The sequence below is a fragment of the Nyctereutes procyonoides genome, unplaced genomic scaffold, assembly GCF_905146905.1.
Source record: "Nyctereutes procyonoides isolate TBG_1078 unplaced genomic scaffold, NYPRO_anot_genome, whole genome shotgun sequence".
NCBI classification, from domain to species: domain Eukaryota; kingdom Metazoa; phylum Chordata; class Mammalia; order Carnivora; family Canidae; genus Nyctereutes; species Nyctereutes procyonoides.
In genome coordinates this window covers 10,773,684-10,791,859 of record NW_026575044.1, presented here as the reverse complement: position 1 = coordinate 10,791,859, position 18,176 = coordinate 10,773,684, and the positions used below count along the sequence as shown (strand labels likewise).

Sequence of the window (18,176 nt, the reverse complement as noted above, 5' to 3'; positions counted from 1 at the left end):
TGAGAAGGAAAATCTCATATGGTTTCATTCATATGGGGAATATAAGAAATAGTGAAAGGGATTATAAGAAAAAGGAGGGAAAACAAGTGGGAAAAATTAGAGAGGGAGACAAACCATAAGAGACCCCTAACCCTGGGAAACAAACAAAGGGTTGTGGAAGGGGAGGTGGGTGGGGATGAGGTAAATGGGTGACAGGCACTGAGAAGGGCACTTGATGGGGTGAGCACTGGGTATTATATAGTATATATTGGCAAACTGAACTTCAATAAAAAATAAAAAATAAAAAATAAAAATAAAAGTAAATAAAGCAGTAATAAAGCTATAGTATAACAAAGAAAAGGGAAAGCTTCACTATATATAAAGTTAACATAACCCTGAAACAAAACCTGACCAAAAGAGCATACAAATAATAGAACCACAACCTTATCTCAGTATAAATTTAATAAAACTTCTTAATAAAATGTAAGCAATTCTAATTCATTGCTGTATTGAAATTGTATTATTATATGAGCAATTGATTCCCAGAATGTAAGAACAGTTTAATGCTTCAAGGCTTGTTAATATAATTACTCTCAAAAATAGATAAAAGGGATCTTTTTTCTTAATGAGCCTGCCAAAAGGGATCCCTGGGTGGCGCAGCGGTTTGGCGCCTGCCTTTGGCCCAGGGCACGATCCTGGAGACCCGGGATCGAATCCCACGTCGGGTTCCCGGTGCATGGAGCCTGCTTCTCCCTCTGCCTGTGTCTCTGCCTCTCTCTCTCTCTCTCTCTCTCTCTCTCTCTCTCTCTCTCTGACTTTCATAAATAAATAAATAAATAAATAGATAGATAGATAGATAGATAGATAGATAGATAAATAGATAATTAAAAAAAAAAATGAGCCTGGGAGGGGCAAGATGGCGGAAGAGAGGGTCCCCAAATAACCTGTCCCCACCAAATTACCTAGATAACCTTCAAATCATCCTGAAAATCTACGAATTCGGCCTGAGATTTAAAGAGAGACCAGCTGGAATGCTACAGTGAGAAGAGTTCACGCTTCTATCAAGGTAGGAAGTCGGGGAAAAAGAAATAAAGGAACAAAAGGCCTCCGAGGGGGAGGGGCCCCGCGAGGAGCCGGGCTGAGGCCGGGGCGAGTGTCCCCAGGACAGGAGAGCCCCGTCCCGGAGGAGCAGGAGCTGCACCAACCTTCCCGGGCGGGCGGAAAGGGGCTCGCAGGGAGGTGGAGCAGGACCCAGGAGAGCGGGGATGCCCTCAGGCTCCCGGGGACACTAACAGACACCTGCGAGCGCAGGAGAGTGCTCCGAGCTCCCTAAGGGCTGCAGCGCGCACGGAGGGACCGACCGGAGCAGCTCGGAGGGGCTCGGGAGCGGCTCCAGGGAGGGAGCTGCAGGGCGGGAGCGCGAATCCAACAGCGCAGGCCCCGGAGCACAGGGCGCCGGGACACAGCCCAGGATCCGGCCTCCCCCGGGACAGGCAGAGGCCGGGAGGGCCCGAGACAGCGAGGACGCTCCTGCCCCGAGCTGAGCAGATCAGCGGCCCCGCCCCGGAGCCTCCAGGCCCTGCGGACGGAGAGCCGAGAGCCCCGAGCCCCATAGTTCCTGCGGAGGCTGAATCCAGGCTTCCAGAGTTGCCATAGCAACTGCTGCTGTTCCTCCTGGGGCCTGGCGGGGTAAACAACCCCCGCAGAGCCCTGCAGCAGGCAGGGGCAGAGCAGCTCCCCCAAGTGCTAACACCTGAAAATCAACGCAACAGGCCCCTCCCCCAGAAGACCAGCTAGAGGGGCCAGTGATACTCCCCCGTGTTCCAATACAACTTGTTTCTGGCCACTCTGCACTGAGCAAAATGACTAGAAGGAAAACCTCAACTCAAAAGAAAGAATCAGAAACAGCCCTCTCTCCCACAGAGTTACAAAATCTGGATTACACTTCAATGTCAGAAAGCCAATTCAGAAGCACTATTCTACAGCTACTGGTGGCTCTAGAAAAAAGCATTAAGGCCTCACGAGACTTCATGACTGCAGAATTTAGATCCAATCAGGCAGAAATTAAAAATCAATTGAATGAGATGCAATCCAAACTAGAAGTCCTAACGACGAGGGTTAACGAGGTGGAAGAACGAGTGAGTGACATAGAAGACAAGTTAATGGCAAAGAGGGAAACTGAGGAAAAAAGAGATAAACAATTGAAGGACCATGAAGACAGATTAAGGCAAATAAACGACAGCCTGAGGCAGAAAAACCTACGTTTAATTGGGGTTCCCGAGGGCGCCGAAAGGGACAGAGGGCCAGAATATGTATTTGAACAAATCCTAGCTGAAAACTTTCCCAATCTGGGAAGGGAAACAGGCATTCAGATCCAGGAAATAGAGAGATCCCCCCCTAAAATCAATAAAAACCGTTCAACACCTCGACATCTAATAGTGAAGCTTGCAAATTCCAAAGATAAAGAGAAGATCCTTAAAGCAGCAAGAGACAAGAAGTCCCTGACTTTCATGGGGAGGAATATTAGGGTAACAGCAGACCTCTCCACAGAGACGTGGCAGGCCAGAAAGGGCTGGCAGGATATATTCAGGGTCCTAAATGAGAAGAACATGCAACCAAGAATACTTTATCCAGCAAGGCTCTCATTCAAAATGGAAGGAGAGATAAAGAGCTTCCAAGACAGGCAGGAACTGAAAGAATATGTGACCTCCAAACCAGCTCTGCAAGAAATTTTAAGGGGGACTCTTAAAACTCCCCTTTAAGAAGAAGTTCAAGTAACTCTGAACGTGAATGGGCTTAATGACCCCATCAAAAGGCGCAGAGTTTCAGACTGGATAAAAAAACAGGACCCATCTATTTGCTGTCTACAAGAGACTCATTTTAGACAGAAGGACACCTACAACCTGAAAATAAAAGGTTGGAGAACCATTTACCATTCAAATGGTTCTCAAAATATACCCTAAAAACTACAGAACACTTCTGAAAGAAATTGAGGAAGACACAAAGAGATGGAAAAATATTCCATGCTCATGGATTGGCAGAATTAATATTGTGAAAATGTCAATGTTACCCAGGGCAATTTACACGTATAATGCAATCCCTATCAAAATACCATGGACTTTCTTCAGAGACTTAGAACAAATTATTTTAAGATTTGTGTGGAATCAGAAAAGACCCCAAACAGCCAGGGGAATTTTAAAAAAAGAAAACCATATCTGGGGCATCGCAATGCCAGATTTCAGGTTGTACTACAAAGCTGTGTTCATCAAGGCAGTGTGGTACTGGCACAAAAACAGACATATAGATCAATGGAACAGAACAGAGAACCCAGAAGTGGACCCTGAACTTTATGCTCAACTAATATGCGATAAAGGAGGAAAGACGATCCACTAGAAGAAAGACAGTCTCTTCAATAAATGGTGCTGGGAAAATTGGACATCCACATGCAGAAGAATGAAACTGGACCACTCTCTTGCACCATACACAAAGATAAACTCAAAATAGATGAAAGATCTAAATGTGAGACAAGATTCCATCAAAATCCCAGAGGAGAACTCAGGCAACACCCTTTTTGAACTTGGCCACAGTAACCGGAGAAGGACAAACGGTGTATGTTCTCATTCATTTGGGGAATATGAATAATAGCGAAAGGGAATATAAGGGAAGGGAGAAGAAATGTGTGAGAAATATCAGAAAGGGAGACAGAACATAAAGACTTCTAACTCTGGGAAATGAACTAGGGGTGGTGGAGGGGGAGGAGGGTGGGGGGTGGGGGTGAATGGGTGACGGGCACTGGGGGGTACACTTGACGGGATGAGCACTGGGTGTTATTCTGTATGTTGGTAAATTGAACACCAATAAAAATTAATTAAAAAAAAAAAAAATGAGCCTGCCAAAAGACTTCCTGATTTTACTATCTTTTCAAAGAATAAGCTTTGATTTCATTGATTTTTTTCTATTGGTTTCCTGTTTTCAATTTAATCAATTTTGGCTCTAGTTTTCTTTTGTTTACTTCAGATTTAATTTGTTCTTTTCTTTCTAGTATCTAAAGTGAAAGCTAAGATGACTAGTTTTAGATATTTCTTTCTTATATATGCATTCAATGCCATAAGCTGCCCCTAAATAGTGCTTTCACTTATATCCCACAAATTTTGGTAAGTTAAATTTGTTTTCATTTCTATTTAGTTCAAAATATTTAAAAATTTCTCAAGGTATTTTCTTTGATTCATGTGTTACTTAGAAATATTTTGGAATTTTTCCAGCTGTATTACTGGTGTTGACATCTAATTTAATTCCACTGTGGCCTGAGAGCTGCCACGGTAGGTTTCCTACTCTCATAAATTTCTTAGGGATTTGTTACGGTTTGTTTTATGGACCAGAATATGTGGTCTAGTTTGGTAGATGTTCCATGTGAGGTTGAGAAGAATGCATATTCTGCTGTTATATGAAGTAGTCTGTAGATATGTCTTATATCCATGTGACTGATGATGTTGAGCTCATCTATGTCCTTACTGGTTTTATGCCTCCTGAATTCATTCACTTCTGAAACAGGGGTGTTGACATTTCCGTCTATAATAGATTCATCTATTTTTTCCTTGCAGTGCAAGGAAATGGTTTTGCTAAGATCAGAGTGAAGAAAAAGAGGCATCAGATTCAGATTATAATTTAGTGTTACAGAAATAGGACATCAATTTAATCCCAATTCTCTCACTTTGACAGACACATTATCACAGCTAAGAGTTGCTGAGCACTTTAAAAATATATGCGTAGAGGGAGGGGCAAGATGGCGGAAGAGCAGGGTCCCCAAATCACCTGTCCCCACCAAATTACCTAGATAACCTTCAAATCATCCTGAATATCTACGAATTCGGCCTGAGATGTAAAGAGAGACCAGCTGGAACGCTACAGTGAGAAGAGTTCGCGCTTCTATCAAGGTAGGAAGACGGGGAAAAAGAAATAAAGGAACAAAAGGCCTCCGAGGGGGAGGGGCCCCGCGAGGAGCCGGGCTGAGGCCGGGGCGAGTGTCCCCAGGACAGGAGAGCCCCGTCCCCGTCCCGGAGGAGCAGGAGCTGCACCAACCTTCCCGGGCGGGCGGAAAGGGGCTCGCAGGGAGCTGGAGCAGGACCCAGGAGGGCGGGGATGCCCTCGGGCTCCCGGGGACACTAACAGGCACCTGCGAGCGCAGGAGAGTGCTCCGAGCTCCCTAAGGGCTGCAGCGACCGCACAGCGGACCGGAGCCGGAGCAGCTTGGAGGGCTCGGGAGCCGCTCCAGGGAGGGAGCTGCAGGGCGGGAGCGCGAATCCACCAGCGCAGGCCCCGGAGCACAGGGCGCCAGGACACAGCCCAGGATCCGGCCTCCCCCGGGACAGGCAGAGGCCGGGAGGGCCCAGGACAGCGAGGACGCTCCTGCCCCGAGCTGAGCAGATCAGCGGCCCCGCCCCGGAGCCTCCAGGCCCTGCAGACGGAGAACCGAGAGCCCCGAGCCCCGTTGTTCCTGCGGAGGCTGAATCCAGGCTTCCAGAGTTGCCATAGCAACTGCGGCTGATCCTCCTGGGGCCCCACGGGGTGAACAACCCCCGCTGAGCCCTGCAGCAGGCAGGGGCAGAGCAGCTCCCCCAAGTGCTAACACCTGAGAATCAGCACAGCAGGCCCCTCCCCCAGAAGACCAGCTAGACGGACCAGTGATACTCCCCCGTGTTCCAATACAACTTGTTTTTGGCCACTCTGCACTGAGAAAAATGACTAGAAGGAAAACCTCACCTCAAAAGAAAGAATCAGAAACAGCCCTCTCTCCCACAGAGTTACAGAATCTGGATTACACTTCAATGTCAGAAAGCCAATTCAGAAGCACTATTCTACAGCTACTGGTGGCTCTAGAAAAAAGCACTATTCTACAGCTACTCACGAGACTTCATGACTGCAGAATTTAGATCCAATCAGGCAGAAATTAAAAATCAATTGAATGAGATGCAATCCAAACTAGAAGTCCTAACGACGAGGGTTAACGAGGTGGAAGAACGAGTGAGTGACATAGAAGACAAGTTGATGGCAAGGAGGGAAACTGAGGAAAAAAGAGATAAACAATTAAAGAACCATGAAGACAGATTAAGGCAAATAAATGACACTCTAAGGAGGAAAAACCTACGTTTAATTGGGATTCCCGAGGGCGCCGAAAGGGACAGAGGGCCAGAATATGTATTTGAACAAATCCTAGCTGAAAACTTTCCCAATCTGGGAAGGGAAACTGGCATTCAGATCCAGGAAATAGAGAGATCCCCCCCTAAAATCAATAAAAACCGTTCAACACCTCGACATCTAATAGTGAAGCTTGCAAATTCCAAAGATAAAGAGAAGATCCTTAAAGCAGCAAGAGACAAGAAGTCCCTGACTTTCATGGGGAGGAATATTAGGGTAACAGCAGACCTCTCCACAGAGACCTGGCAGGCCAGAAAGGGCTGGCAGGATATATTCAGGGTCCTAAATGAGAAGAACCTGCAACCAAGAATACTTTATCCAGCAAGGCTCTCATTCAAAATGGAAGGAGAGATAAAGAGCTTCCAAGACAGGCAGGAACTGAAAGAATATGTGACCTCCAAACCAGCTCTGCAAGAAATTTTAAGGGGGACTCTTAAAACTCCCCTTTAAGAAGAAGTTCAGTGGAACAATCCACAAAAACAAGGACTAAATAGATATCATGATGACACTAAACTCATATCTGTCAATAGTAACTCTGAACGTGAATGGGCTTAATGACCCCATCAAAAGGCGCAGGGTTTCAGACTGGATAAAAAAGCAGAACCCATCTATTTGCTGTCTACAAGAGACTCATTTTAGACAGAAGGACACCTACAACCTGAAAATAAAAGGTTAGAGAACCATTTACCATTCAAATGGTTCTCAAAATATACCCTAAAAACTATAGAACACTTCTGAAAGAAATTGAGGAAGACACAAAGAGATGGAAAAATATTCCATGCTCATGGATTGGCAGAATTAATATTGTGAAAATGTCAATGTTACCCAGGGCAATTTACACGTATAATGCAATCCCTATCAAAATACCATGGACTTTCTTCAGAGACTTAGAACAAATTATTTTAAGATTTGTGTGGAATCAGAAAAAACCCCAAACAGCCAGGGGAATTTTAAAAAAGAAAACCGTATCTGGGGGCATCACAATGCCAGATTTCAGGTTGTACTACAAAGCTGTGTTCATCAAGACAGTGTGGTACTGGCACAAAAACAGACACATAGATCAATGGAACAGAATAGAGAACCCAGAAGTGGACCCTGAACTTTATGGTCAACTAATATACGATAAAGGAGGAAAGACGATCCACTGGAAGAAAGACAGTCTCTTCAATAAATGGTGCTGTGAAAATTGGACATCCACATGCAGAAGAATGAAACTGGACCACTCTCTTGCACCATACACAAAGATAAACTCAAAATAGATGAAAGATCTAAATGTGAGACAAGATTCCATCAAAATCCCAGAGGAGAACTCAGGCAACACCCTTTTTGAACTTGGCCACAGTAACCGGAGAAGGACAAACAGTGTATGTTCTCATTCATTTGGGGAATATGAATAATAGTGAAAGGGAATATAAGGGAAGGGAGAAGAAATGTGTGAGAGATATCAGAAAGGGAGACAGACATAAAGACTTCTAACTCTGGGAAATGAACTAGGGGTGGTAGAGGGGGAGGAGGGCGGGGGGTGGGGGTGAATGGGTGACGGGCACTGAGGGGGACACTTGACGGGATGAGCACTGGGTGTTATTCTGTATGTTGGTAAATTGAACACCAATAAAAATTAATTTATAAAAAAAAATAAATAAAAAAAAAATATATGCGTATACTCCTTACATAAAACCATTGAGACAGGGTTTTACAGATAGGAAAATTAAGGTCCAAAGAGGTTAAATGTTTTGTTCAGCATTACATGGCTAGTAATTCATGAGGCTAGGGGTTAAAATCAAGCAGTCCAACTACAGTTGGTACAAGGATTACCCTTGCTAACACTTCTGCTCAGATGGTTAGCCCAGGCCCATTATCATCCCATTCCAACCTAAGTATCTGTGGAGCTACCCCTGAGCCTCTCCTATGCCATTTATAAGATAGAGGGTCTGGGTACTTAACCATGTCTCCCATGCAGATGACTGATACATCTTGTCCAGCTGTGCAGCCCTTCCTAAATATTTGAACTCTTTCCTGATAGATTTCTTCTCCCCACTAAACTTAATCTTCCCTTTCCTTCCAGAATGATGAGGAAGTCTACATTAGCTTCCTACTAGTAAGAAAGAGAATTAAGAATACTAGGTTTGAAGGGTAGCTAGTTTTCACTCCACATCAAAGAAAGTACATAAACTAACACTTCTGTTAAACCTAAAAAGAAGAAAATTAATTCAACTTCACAAATATGAAATCAAACCCTACCTTTAGACCCTCCAATTCATTTTCCAGTTGCTTAGAATAATGCTCACTCTGTTCACGCAGTTTCCTATCTTTAGATGCTTCAGCAGCCACAGCTTCTGTATGAACTTCCAGCTTTAAAATAAAATGAAAAAAGCAGATGTCATGGTTATAATTGTTTTTCCAATAAAATGCTTTTCCCCATGGGAATTTACCTTGTAACAAGAAGATAACTCAAATGTTGATATCATATTAAATAAAATTACTAAACTAAAAAAAAAACAGTTTTTAACAATTAAAGAATGAGACATGATTTCACTCATCTGGAAAAAGCAGCTTTAATCACTACCCCGTGAGCACTAGAAAATCTGCCTGACTACTAACCTCTTTTTTGGCTCTCTCTGTTCTGCGCAGTTCTTGCCTTAAGCTTTCAACTTTTTGCATCACCAGGTCCACCTCTTCTTCCTTATCTCGGACATGGCGAGCAAGTTTCTGTTTTTGGGTGTGCAATTCTGTTAGCCGCTCATTGATCTCCATGAATTCCTGCATGGCCAGTTTCCTCTGACAGTGTGCGTCTTTCAGCTCTTTGGACTGGTTTTTTAATCGCTCACTAGCCTGGACTAGTTCCTACAGTTTTGTAAAAAGAATATAAGTTACCAATTCTGCAAGCTAGGGACCAATTTTGGCCATCAAAGTAGCTATCATGAAGTCAAAAAGAGCCAAAATTATTCATCTCAGGACAAAATTAAAAGAAATTCACTACTTCTGAAAAGATATTAAAACCAAGGTGATCTGTTCATATTCTCAATTTCTGATGCTACCATGCTGTGATGAAGAATTGATTTAATTCCAGTACCTTAGTTTCCAAAAATAAATAAAGAGTACAGGAATACCAAATAGGATGGTTAAAATAAAGATTTTGTGAAATGTAATCATTACAAATGATAAAAAACAAGGAATGCTCTTATGTGGAGGTTTAGGCCAGAAGCAAGGAGGAAAGGCTAAATAAACTCCCAGATCAAAGTGAGAAACTTGGGAGTGAAAGCACTCAAGTCTGCCTTCTGGCAAAAGGAAATGCAAACTGTTTTTGAGGAAAGAGCCTCAACAAAATGTAGGATTTTTACGAGCACGAAAATATGACTTCACCATAGATTCCCTAAACACCCAAAGAACAAACAACCATAGCGAAGAACAGAAACAATAAAAACAAACTCCAATGATATTTGGACATTAGAATTATCAAATATTAACCTAAAATTGGCATGTATGAAACATCTGAGGAAGTAAAAATAAATAATAAAAATAGGAAAATGACAAAAGACTACTAAAAACGACCAGATTTATAAAACAACTGTGCAGAACATTTAGAAATGAAAAAATGGAAGTGTTTAAAGACTTGAGTCCATCAATGCAGTAAGCGCTACATTTATAAAGCAAGAAAAAAATGTTAAAGCTGAAATCCAGAAATTAAAAAAAATATTGTATAGCACCAAATAAAAATAAATGTCCTTAAATCAATGAAAAAAAGACAAATCACCTATTCTCCATCCTTAAAAACAAAAACAGATAGACTAAGAAGTAACAGTAGAAACACAGAGGAAAATGTTTCTAATGAGGTAAGAAAATAATTAAACTTGTATATCCAGAAAAGTCCCTTTCAAGTATGAGGCTAAAATAATTAAATTCATATAAACAAAAACTGACAGAGCTTATCACGATCAGATCTCCGCTAAATAGGAACCTCTAAAGATTTACTTCAGGAAAAGGAAAAATAATTTTAAAAGCAAATGGCAGAGAAATGGAGGACTAAGAAACTGGTAAACATAAATGTGCATGTAAACAAACATGTGTATGAGACTGTATTATAAAAATGTCTCATTTGGACAGCAGATAAAATGATACAAGTAAAATATTAGTGAAAAACCACACTGAAGTTGGGATGAGGTAACAGAGTTAAAGGTCCCTAAATTGATTGGGAGGTGTGGCTTAAGATAGTAAATTTAGACTTTGTTAAATATGCATGATAAAATTCAAGACCAACTACTAGAAACTGTTACAAGTAGCAAGTAAAGTGGGAACAAAAACACACATTTCAATTGAAATTCAAGAAAAATTTTGCAAGATGAAAACAATTTTGGAGATTGGTTATGCAACAATGTGAATGTACTGTACACTACCTAATTGTACATTTTAAAAGTGGTTAGCACAGATTTTATAAAATAGATATTTTACCACAATTTTTAAAAGGTGAGAAAGGAAGCAAAGATAGGCACAGAAAAAGCATGACAAGTATAAATCAGAAAGTAAGTTGGTAGAAACATATCTACATACATTAGCAGTCAAAATAAATATGAAAAAGCGAAGGCTGTTATAATAAATTACAAAATAATATCTAGACGTTAATTTAAAAAAGCATTAAGGAGAATATCCTACGCAATGATAAAATTCAACACTAGAAAGAAATGCTATTCTAAACTTTTATGTATTCCACAAGGTACACTCAAAATAGATTACAAAGAAATTCCAAGATCATTGAAAAATTGGTAAACACATGATCATAAAGAGAAATTTCAATTTGACAATCATTAATAAACAAAGCAGTTAAAACACAGTGAATATGATCAAGAAGATGATTAAGCTTCATATGTAGAAGCTTGCATCCAATATTGGAAACATACATTCTTCTCAAGTACACAGTGAACATTTAAAAATGGTTGGCGCTTGGCTTGTTCAGTTGGTAGAGTGTGTGACTCCTGATCTCAGGGTTGTAAGTTCAAGTCTCATGTTGGGTGTAGAGATTACTTAAAAATAAAATCTTAAAAAATAATGATAATAAAAATAAATAAAAGGTAAAAAATGGAACAGTCTGTCTAAGCTGTGAAACAAGTCTCAGCAGATTTCAAAGAACAGATATTAAAAATCAAGTTCTTTAATATCATCATTAAAACAGAAATCAAAAATAAAAAAGCTAATAAATTCCACAACACACTGGTCAAGGAGAAAAGTCATAAAGAGTGTTAAAATATTTAGAACTTAAAAAAAGGTGAAAAATAACAAAAAAAATAAAAATATTGAGTACATATATTATAACTTGAAGATGCAATAAAAGGTTTACCTAGAAGATTTATAGCTAAATACTTATATTGAAACTAAAAAAATAAAAAGTAAAAAAAAAATAAAAGGTTTTTTATTTAATAAAAGGTTTTAATTCAATGAAGTTCCACATAAAAAGAGAGAGAAAACACATTAATACTTCTGCCAATATGAGAAGATAATAAAAATCAGGACATAAACTAATGAAACAGAAATGTTAGGATAATGAATATCAACAAAGGCAAAAGTTGGTTCTTTGAGAAAAATAATAAATAGGAAAATAAAACAGGAAAGTATCTGGTGAGATCAAGGAGAGAAGAATAAATGCAAAAAGAAATAATATTAAGAAAGAAAAAAGGTTGTAACTACAAATCCAGAAGAGATCAAAAAAGCTAACAAAAAAATACAATGAAACACTTATGCTAGTAAATTTGCTAACTTTTGAAATTAGTGAATTCCTATAAAAATACAATTTATCAACATTGTTTCACCAAGAAATAGAAGGCTAAATAAGTCCTTTAATAATTAAAGTACCTAAATCAATAGTTAACAAACATTCCCTATCCACTCTGTGGGAGAGAATTTCCGAACTCAGGTGGTTTCACAAGTGATTCCTTCAGTGTTTCAAGGAATAAAAATTCCTCTTATGCAATAATTTATAAAGAAGAGAAAAAGAGGCAATTCTACCCAACTCATTCTATGAGACCAGTGTAACCTTAATATCATAAAAACATCAGAATAGAAAAAAATGACAAGCCAATCTTACTGAGGAAAACAAAAAATCCAACCAAAAAAAGATGTAAGCAAATCAACTCCAGTGACATATAAGTTGATAAGCATGAACTCTGGACCTTGACTCCTTGTGTTGAAATTCCAGCTCCACCACTTTCTAGCTCTATGAAGTTGAGCAAGCGTACTTGATCTCTCTGTGCTTGGTCTCATCATTTATAAAATGAGAATAGAATAATACCACCTAAATCACAAGGCTCTTATAAAGATTAAGTGATCTAATACATGTAAAGCACTCCAGTAACAATGCTATTTCATTGTTTCATAACTAGCATGTTGTTATTTAGGAGATAATACACATTATTTAGGTTTAACCCAGAAATGCAAAAATGTTTAACATTAGAAAAAGTCCCATCGGGGCACCTGGGTGGCTCAGGTGGTTAAGCATCTGCCTTCATTCAGCTCAGGTCATGATCCCAGGGTCCTGGGATCAAGCCCCGCATCAGCTCCCTGCTCAGAGGGGAGTCTGCTTCTCCCTCTCCCTATCTCCCCCCCACCCCCCACCCCCGTTAATGCTTGCTCTGTCACTCTCTCAAATAAATAAATAAAATATTTTTTAAAAAAAAGAAAGAAAAAGTCCATCAATGCAATTTACCAAACCAAGTTATTAAAGGACAATTATATAAATACATCAATAGATATTAACAAATTCCTAGAAATTAGCTGCAACAGTGTACAGAAAAGTGCATTTATTAAGTCCAATACTCATTCTTGATAAAAATTATTAGCAAAATAGGAAGAGAACTTTCTTAACCTGATAAAAAATATTTACCAAAAACCTACATAAAACATTAGTGGTGAAACAGTAAAGGCATTTTCTTTGAAATCAGGAATAAGACAGGGAAGCCTGCTATCACGAGTTCTATTCAACACTGTACTGTGGGTTCTAGCTAGTATAGTAAGACAAGGAAAGAAAGAAAGGTCATAAAACCAAAGGAAGAAACAAAACTGTCATTATTTTCAGAGAACCATAAAGAATCTCAAATATTAGTACAATTAATAAGAATTTAGCCATGTTGCCAGAGCAAAATATAATTTTAAAGATACCATTTAAAATATGAAAAAATAGAATAATAAATTTAAAGAAAGAGAAATAAGACATGCATAAAATTTTATGGAAAAACATTTTAAAATGTTTTTGGTATATGGAGAATACAACATGTTTCTGGATAGAAAGACTGTGGGGCTCTAGAGAAAATATTTTTATGTTTTTCTCCAAATAGGCCTTCGTAAACAAATTTTACTGAAACTTGGGACCTGGGCTCACAGCAAGCCTTGTAGTTTAGGACTAATTAAGAATAAGCAACTCCACAGCAATTTAACTGCTGGAAATATGTGCTCACACTTCGACAGGGGTGGGGAGAGAGAGAGGAGCCTGGATCAGGGAGTGATCCCCTTTATAGAGCTTGAGACTCTGGGCTTATCTTTCCACTGGAGTGATTCATTTATATTCTAAAGAGTCCACTTCCGATCCTTCTCTTTACATTTCCAAGGAGACTCGCAGAAGGGTGGGTGGAATTGGCAAGGAGGAGGGGAATAGGAAGCATCCGCCATTCTCCTTTATAGGAAAGCTCTAGACTCACTTTTTCGGGGTTCCTCACATCCACAAGAGATTCCATACATGTAGGGTTTCAACTATGTAGCTCTCATTGCACTGCCCCAGAGGTAAGAATTAGCATACAGCGGAAGGATGTGGTTATTTCTGCTCTATGTATATCACAATACTACACTCTGCTCTTGAAATCTGTGTGTGAGTTTGGAATGATATTAATAAATATGAATTCTAAGAACTTAAAGACTCAATGCTATAATGATGTCAGTTATCTTGAAATTACTCTACAGATTTAATGCAACTTTCATCAAAATCCCATCACAGTTTTTAAGGAATGAGATATAGACTCATTCATAAATGGAAGTGTAACATATGACAGAAGTGACATCACACATCACTGTGGGAAAGAGAGCCTATTTAGTAAATGAGCAACTGGTTAGCTACACAGAAAAAAACTGAAATTGGATCCTTATCTCACATGATATGAAAAAATAAATTTCTGCTGTATTAAAAATTTAAATATGAAAGATCGAACTTTAAAACCTCAAAATAAAAAGAAAGTGAGCACTTTTTTTAAGAAAGTAAGCACTTTTAACCTCAGATTTTTACACAAGCCAGCAAAACTTTAAAAAGAGTGATAAATTTGACTACATTAAAACTAAGAATTTCTGTTATACAAAAGATCCCATTAAAGAAAGTGAAAAGACAAGCACTGAGTGATATCTGTAACATACACAACTGACAAAAGATTAACATAAAATTTTCAAGAATTCTTAACCAACCAATAAGAAAAAGACAACCCAAGAGAAAAATATACAAAGGGGATTGAGAGGCACTTCACAAAAGAAGAAATATAAATGATAGATAGGCATATGTAAGAGACTCAACCTCATTAGTAGTTAGAGAAGTGACTTATAACAACACATAATTCTAGACTCAAAATGTCAATTTCAACTAGGTTGTCCAAAATAATATACATCTAATAATATGAAGTATTGTTGAGTATACACTAGGTGGTGGGAGTGGGAGTATAAATCAGTATAATCAGTGGAAAGTGATTTGGCATTATCATAAAAATAGAATATTTGCATTACTTATGACCCAGTTATTCTCCTAGTGTTTGTATATGCAAGTGTATGCATTTCAGCATATTGTTCATGAATATTCATTTATAGTAGTGGTCAAGTATAAGCAACCTTGATGTCTATATATAAAAAAAATGGAATAACTAACTTCTGGAGTGTTCACATAATGGTATACTATATAGCAACTAAATGAATGCTCTTAGAAATATAAGTGAAATAGACAAAGCGCAAAAAACTGCATATACTATTTTACAAAGCTCAGAAACAAGCAACACTAAATAATACATATATATTTAATTTCCTATGGGATTAAAAATTCTTTAGCCACCAAGTTTAATGGCTATACACTATTTCATCATATGAACTGGTTGGGCATTTCAGTTATTTCTAATATTTTTCTTTTATAAATGTGGTGAGAAATTTCTCTGTGAGTAAATCTTTGTTTAAATGTCTGATTATCTTTTTTTTTTTAAGATTTTATTTATTTATTCATGAGAGACACAGAGAGAGAGGCAGAGACATAAGCAGAGGGAGAAGCAGGCTCCATCCAGGAAGCTCAATGTGGGACTCAATTCCGGTACTCCAGGATCACACCCTAAGCCGAAGGCAGAAGACACTCAACTACTGAGCCACCCAGGCATCCCTGATTATCTTCTTAAATTAAATTTCGACAAATGGGAGTTTACTATGTCAAATATTTCAGTATTTTAAGGTTTTAGATACTTTTTGCAAATTAGCTTTCCAGAAATAATGTATCAGATTATAATTTCATCTTTAATATTTGTCACTGGTGTTTTTATTTTTACTGAAATATAATTAACACATAATGTTATATTAGTTTCAGGTGTATGACACAGCATCAACAATTCTATATCTTACTCAGGGCTCACCATGAGAAATGAGAAATGTAGCTACCATTTGTCACCATATAAGTTTATTTTATTATATATGATATATTAGTGATATACTAGTATGTAATAAAAAATTTTTTTCAATAAGGAAATGATTGACATAAAATTCAGAACAGTGATTACCATTTTCAGGGAAGTAAGGAGAAAGGGATTAAAAAAAAACAATGGTCCAGGGGCTATGCTACAAAATTGGTGATGTTCTCTTCCTTAAATTAGATGGTAGGTTCAGAGGTGTGCATTTATATTAAAACTCATATAATGTTACATTTGTTCTTTTATATGTATCAAATGAAAAAACTCTTAAAAGGAGTATCTGCTGCCTGTAGGATATTAAGCAAATCACTTAAGATTTGTTAACAATATAATGTTACCTTTCAGCACTACCCTCCTCTCAAAATATACTAAAAGGATTTTTAATATTAAAACTTATTAAAATTGGCAAGATACTCATTACTATAAATCTAAATATCAGATTTTATCCTTTTTATGTTTACTAAGTTTGGCTGAATAATCCCACCTTTAAATACATAATAATTAGTACTAATATTACCACATTAGAACAGATAGGACATGTTATGAATTCAAAATATTTTTAAATTGACTTTAAATTTAAATGGATCTGTACACAACACTGCTTGTAACTGTATTAAGAAAAAAGTAAAAATATACTAATCTAATTCAATTTAACTGTTACAGCTTTCTGTTAGTCTTTTTGATTATCTTCATCAGCAAATGTTGTTTTATTTTTAATTGCCTCCATTTCTTTACTGGCAGCAAGACTTTAAAATCTTTCCCCAAAAGAAATTCATTATATTATCAATTAATATTCTGTATCATTGAATACTATTTATACTATGCCCTAAACCAATCATTTCTTTTTGGTGTTGGCTAGTATTAATTCCAACATTTTAAATTTGTTAATGAAAGGCAAAGTCCATACACTGAGTGATTCAGGTAAAGTATTCTTCTCTGGTGCTTGAATATTATTCCCTACTGGATGTGTTAGAGTGTCTTGGCTATTAATAAATTTTGCTGATGTTACAATGCTGTTTAAGTGTTACATACAGTTTTTATGAAAATAACTTTTGCCTGTTTATCCATCATTTGAAAAACAAATTGACATTTCAAAAAATAATTAAAACATTAAAGAAATTTTTGTTATAATCTTTTAAGAATGTTCAGATCAGGGGATCCCTGGGTGGCTCAGTGGTTTAGCACCTGCCTTTGGCCCAGGGCGTGATCCTGGAGTCCTGGGATCAAGTCCCGCATCAGGCTCCCTGCACAGAGCCTGCTTCTCCTTCTGTCTGTCTCTCTTTCTCTCTGTGTCTCTCATGAATAAATAAATAAAATCTTAAAAAGGAAAAGAATGTTCATATCAAAATCACAATGAAAATATGCCTATATTTATTTTTCCATAGACACTAAAATATTTTACTATTTGCTTATTCCTTTTTAATATTTTTCAATTACATTTACTTTTAATCAAGTCCTTCAATTATTAACTTTTAAAAAGAATAAATGATTCTAAACTTTAAAATCTTGAGAATATAAAAGCTTCTTCATTGCCAGCTACTAATCAAATGACATACACCAAAATAATTGTTAAATTTTTACACCAATATTTTACAGACAGAATATACTCGTTGTAATTCACTAGGAAAGCTTTCAGTATACAATTAATAAACAAAGTTAAGAATCCAAAAGCATTGGGCAGCCCAGGTGGCTCAGCGGTTTAGTGCTGCCGTCAGCCCAGGGCCTGATCTTGGGGATCCAGGATCGAGTCCCACGTCAGGCTCCCTGCATGTAGCCTGCATCTCCCTCTGCCTGTGTCTCTGCCTCTCTCTTTCTCTTTCTCTGTGTGTCTCTCATGAATAAATAAATAAAAATCTAAAAAAAAAAAAAAAGAATCCAAAAGCAGCTTTAACAATCTATCTACATATTTTTACCTTGTTTAATTCTTCCCTTTCTTGTTGAAGTATTCTGATTTGTTTTTCATAAGCCTTGATTTGTCGAAAAGCATCATCTAACTCTCTCCTCACAGAGTTGGCTTCTTCAAGTTGTTGTTCCAAATGACTTGATTCTATAAAGAGAAGATAGTAATTATTTTATTATTTGTATAAAAACAAATGTTTGAAACCAAGGTTTTATACAACCAAATTAAAAAAAATAAAGTATTTTGAATTTGGTATTAGGCTTATGGACACCACATACCCCTATGACTATGACTCATAAATGTTTTTAGCAAGTTCACTGTAAAGCTGGTGAGTAGCTAGTGCCACTATGGAGATGTGTAAGACTTGTGTGCAAAAGTGCCTTACATTTCTATTAGAAAAAGAAGTATAATATTTCAAAAAA

At 37.8% G+C, this 18,176-nt stretch overlaps 1 protein-coding gene across 10 annotated transcripts in view; it reads right to left on the bottom strand.

The window, feature by feature from the left end:
- CDC42BPA (CDC42 binding protein kinase alpha) overlaps positions 1-18,176 on the bottom strand; it is a 327,675-nt gene that overhangs the window by 121,456 nt on the left and 188,043 nt on the right. For 8 of the 10 annotated variants that reach the window (XM_055323638.1, XM_055323632.1, XM_055323630.1 and 5 more), the window contains exons 12-14: positions 17,768-17,901; positions 8,776-9,018; positions 8,416-8,526 (exon numbers count right to left, since the gene is read on the bottom strand). In XM_055323638.1, the coding sequence (XP_055179613.1) occupies positions 8,416-8,526; positions 8,776-9,018; positions 17,768-17,901 (488 nt within the window). The remainder of the gene's footprint in view (positions 1-8,415; positions 8,527-8,775; positions 9,019-17,767; positions 17,902-18,176) is intronic. The other 2 variants (XM_055323635.1, XM_055323637.1) reach the window with 1 other exon arrangement.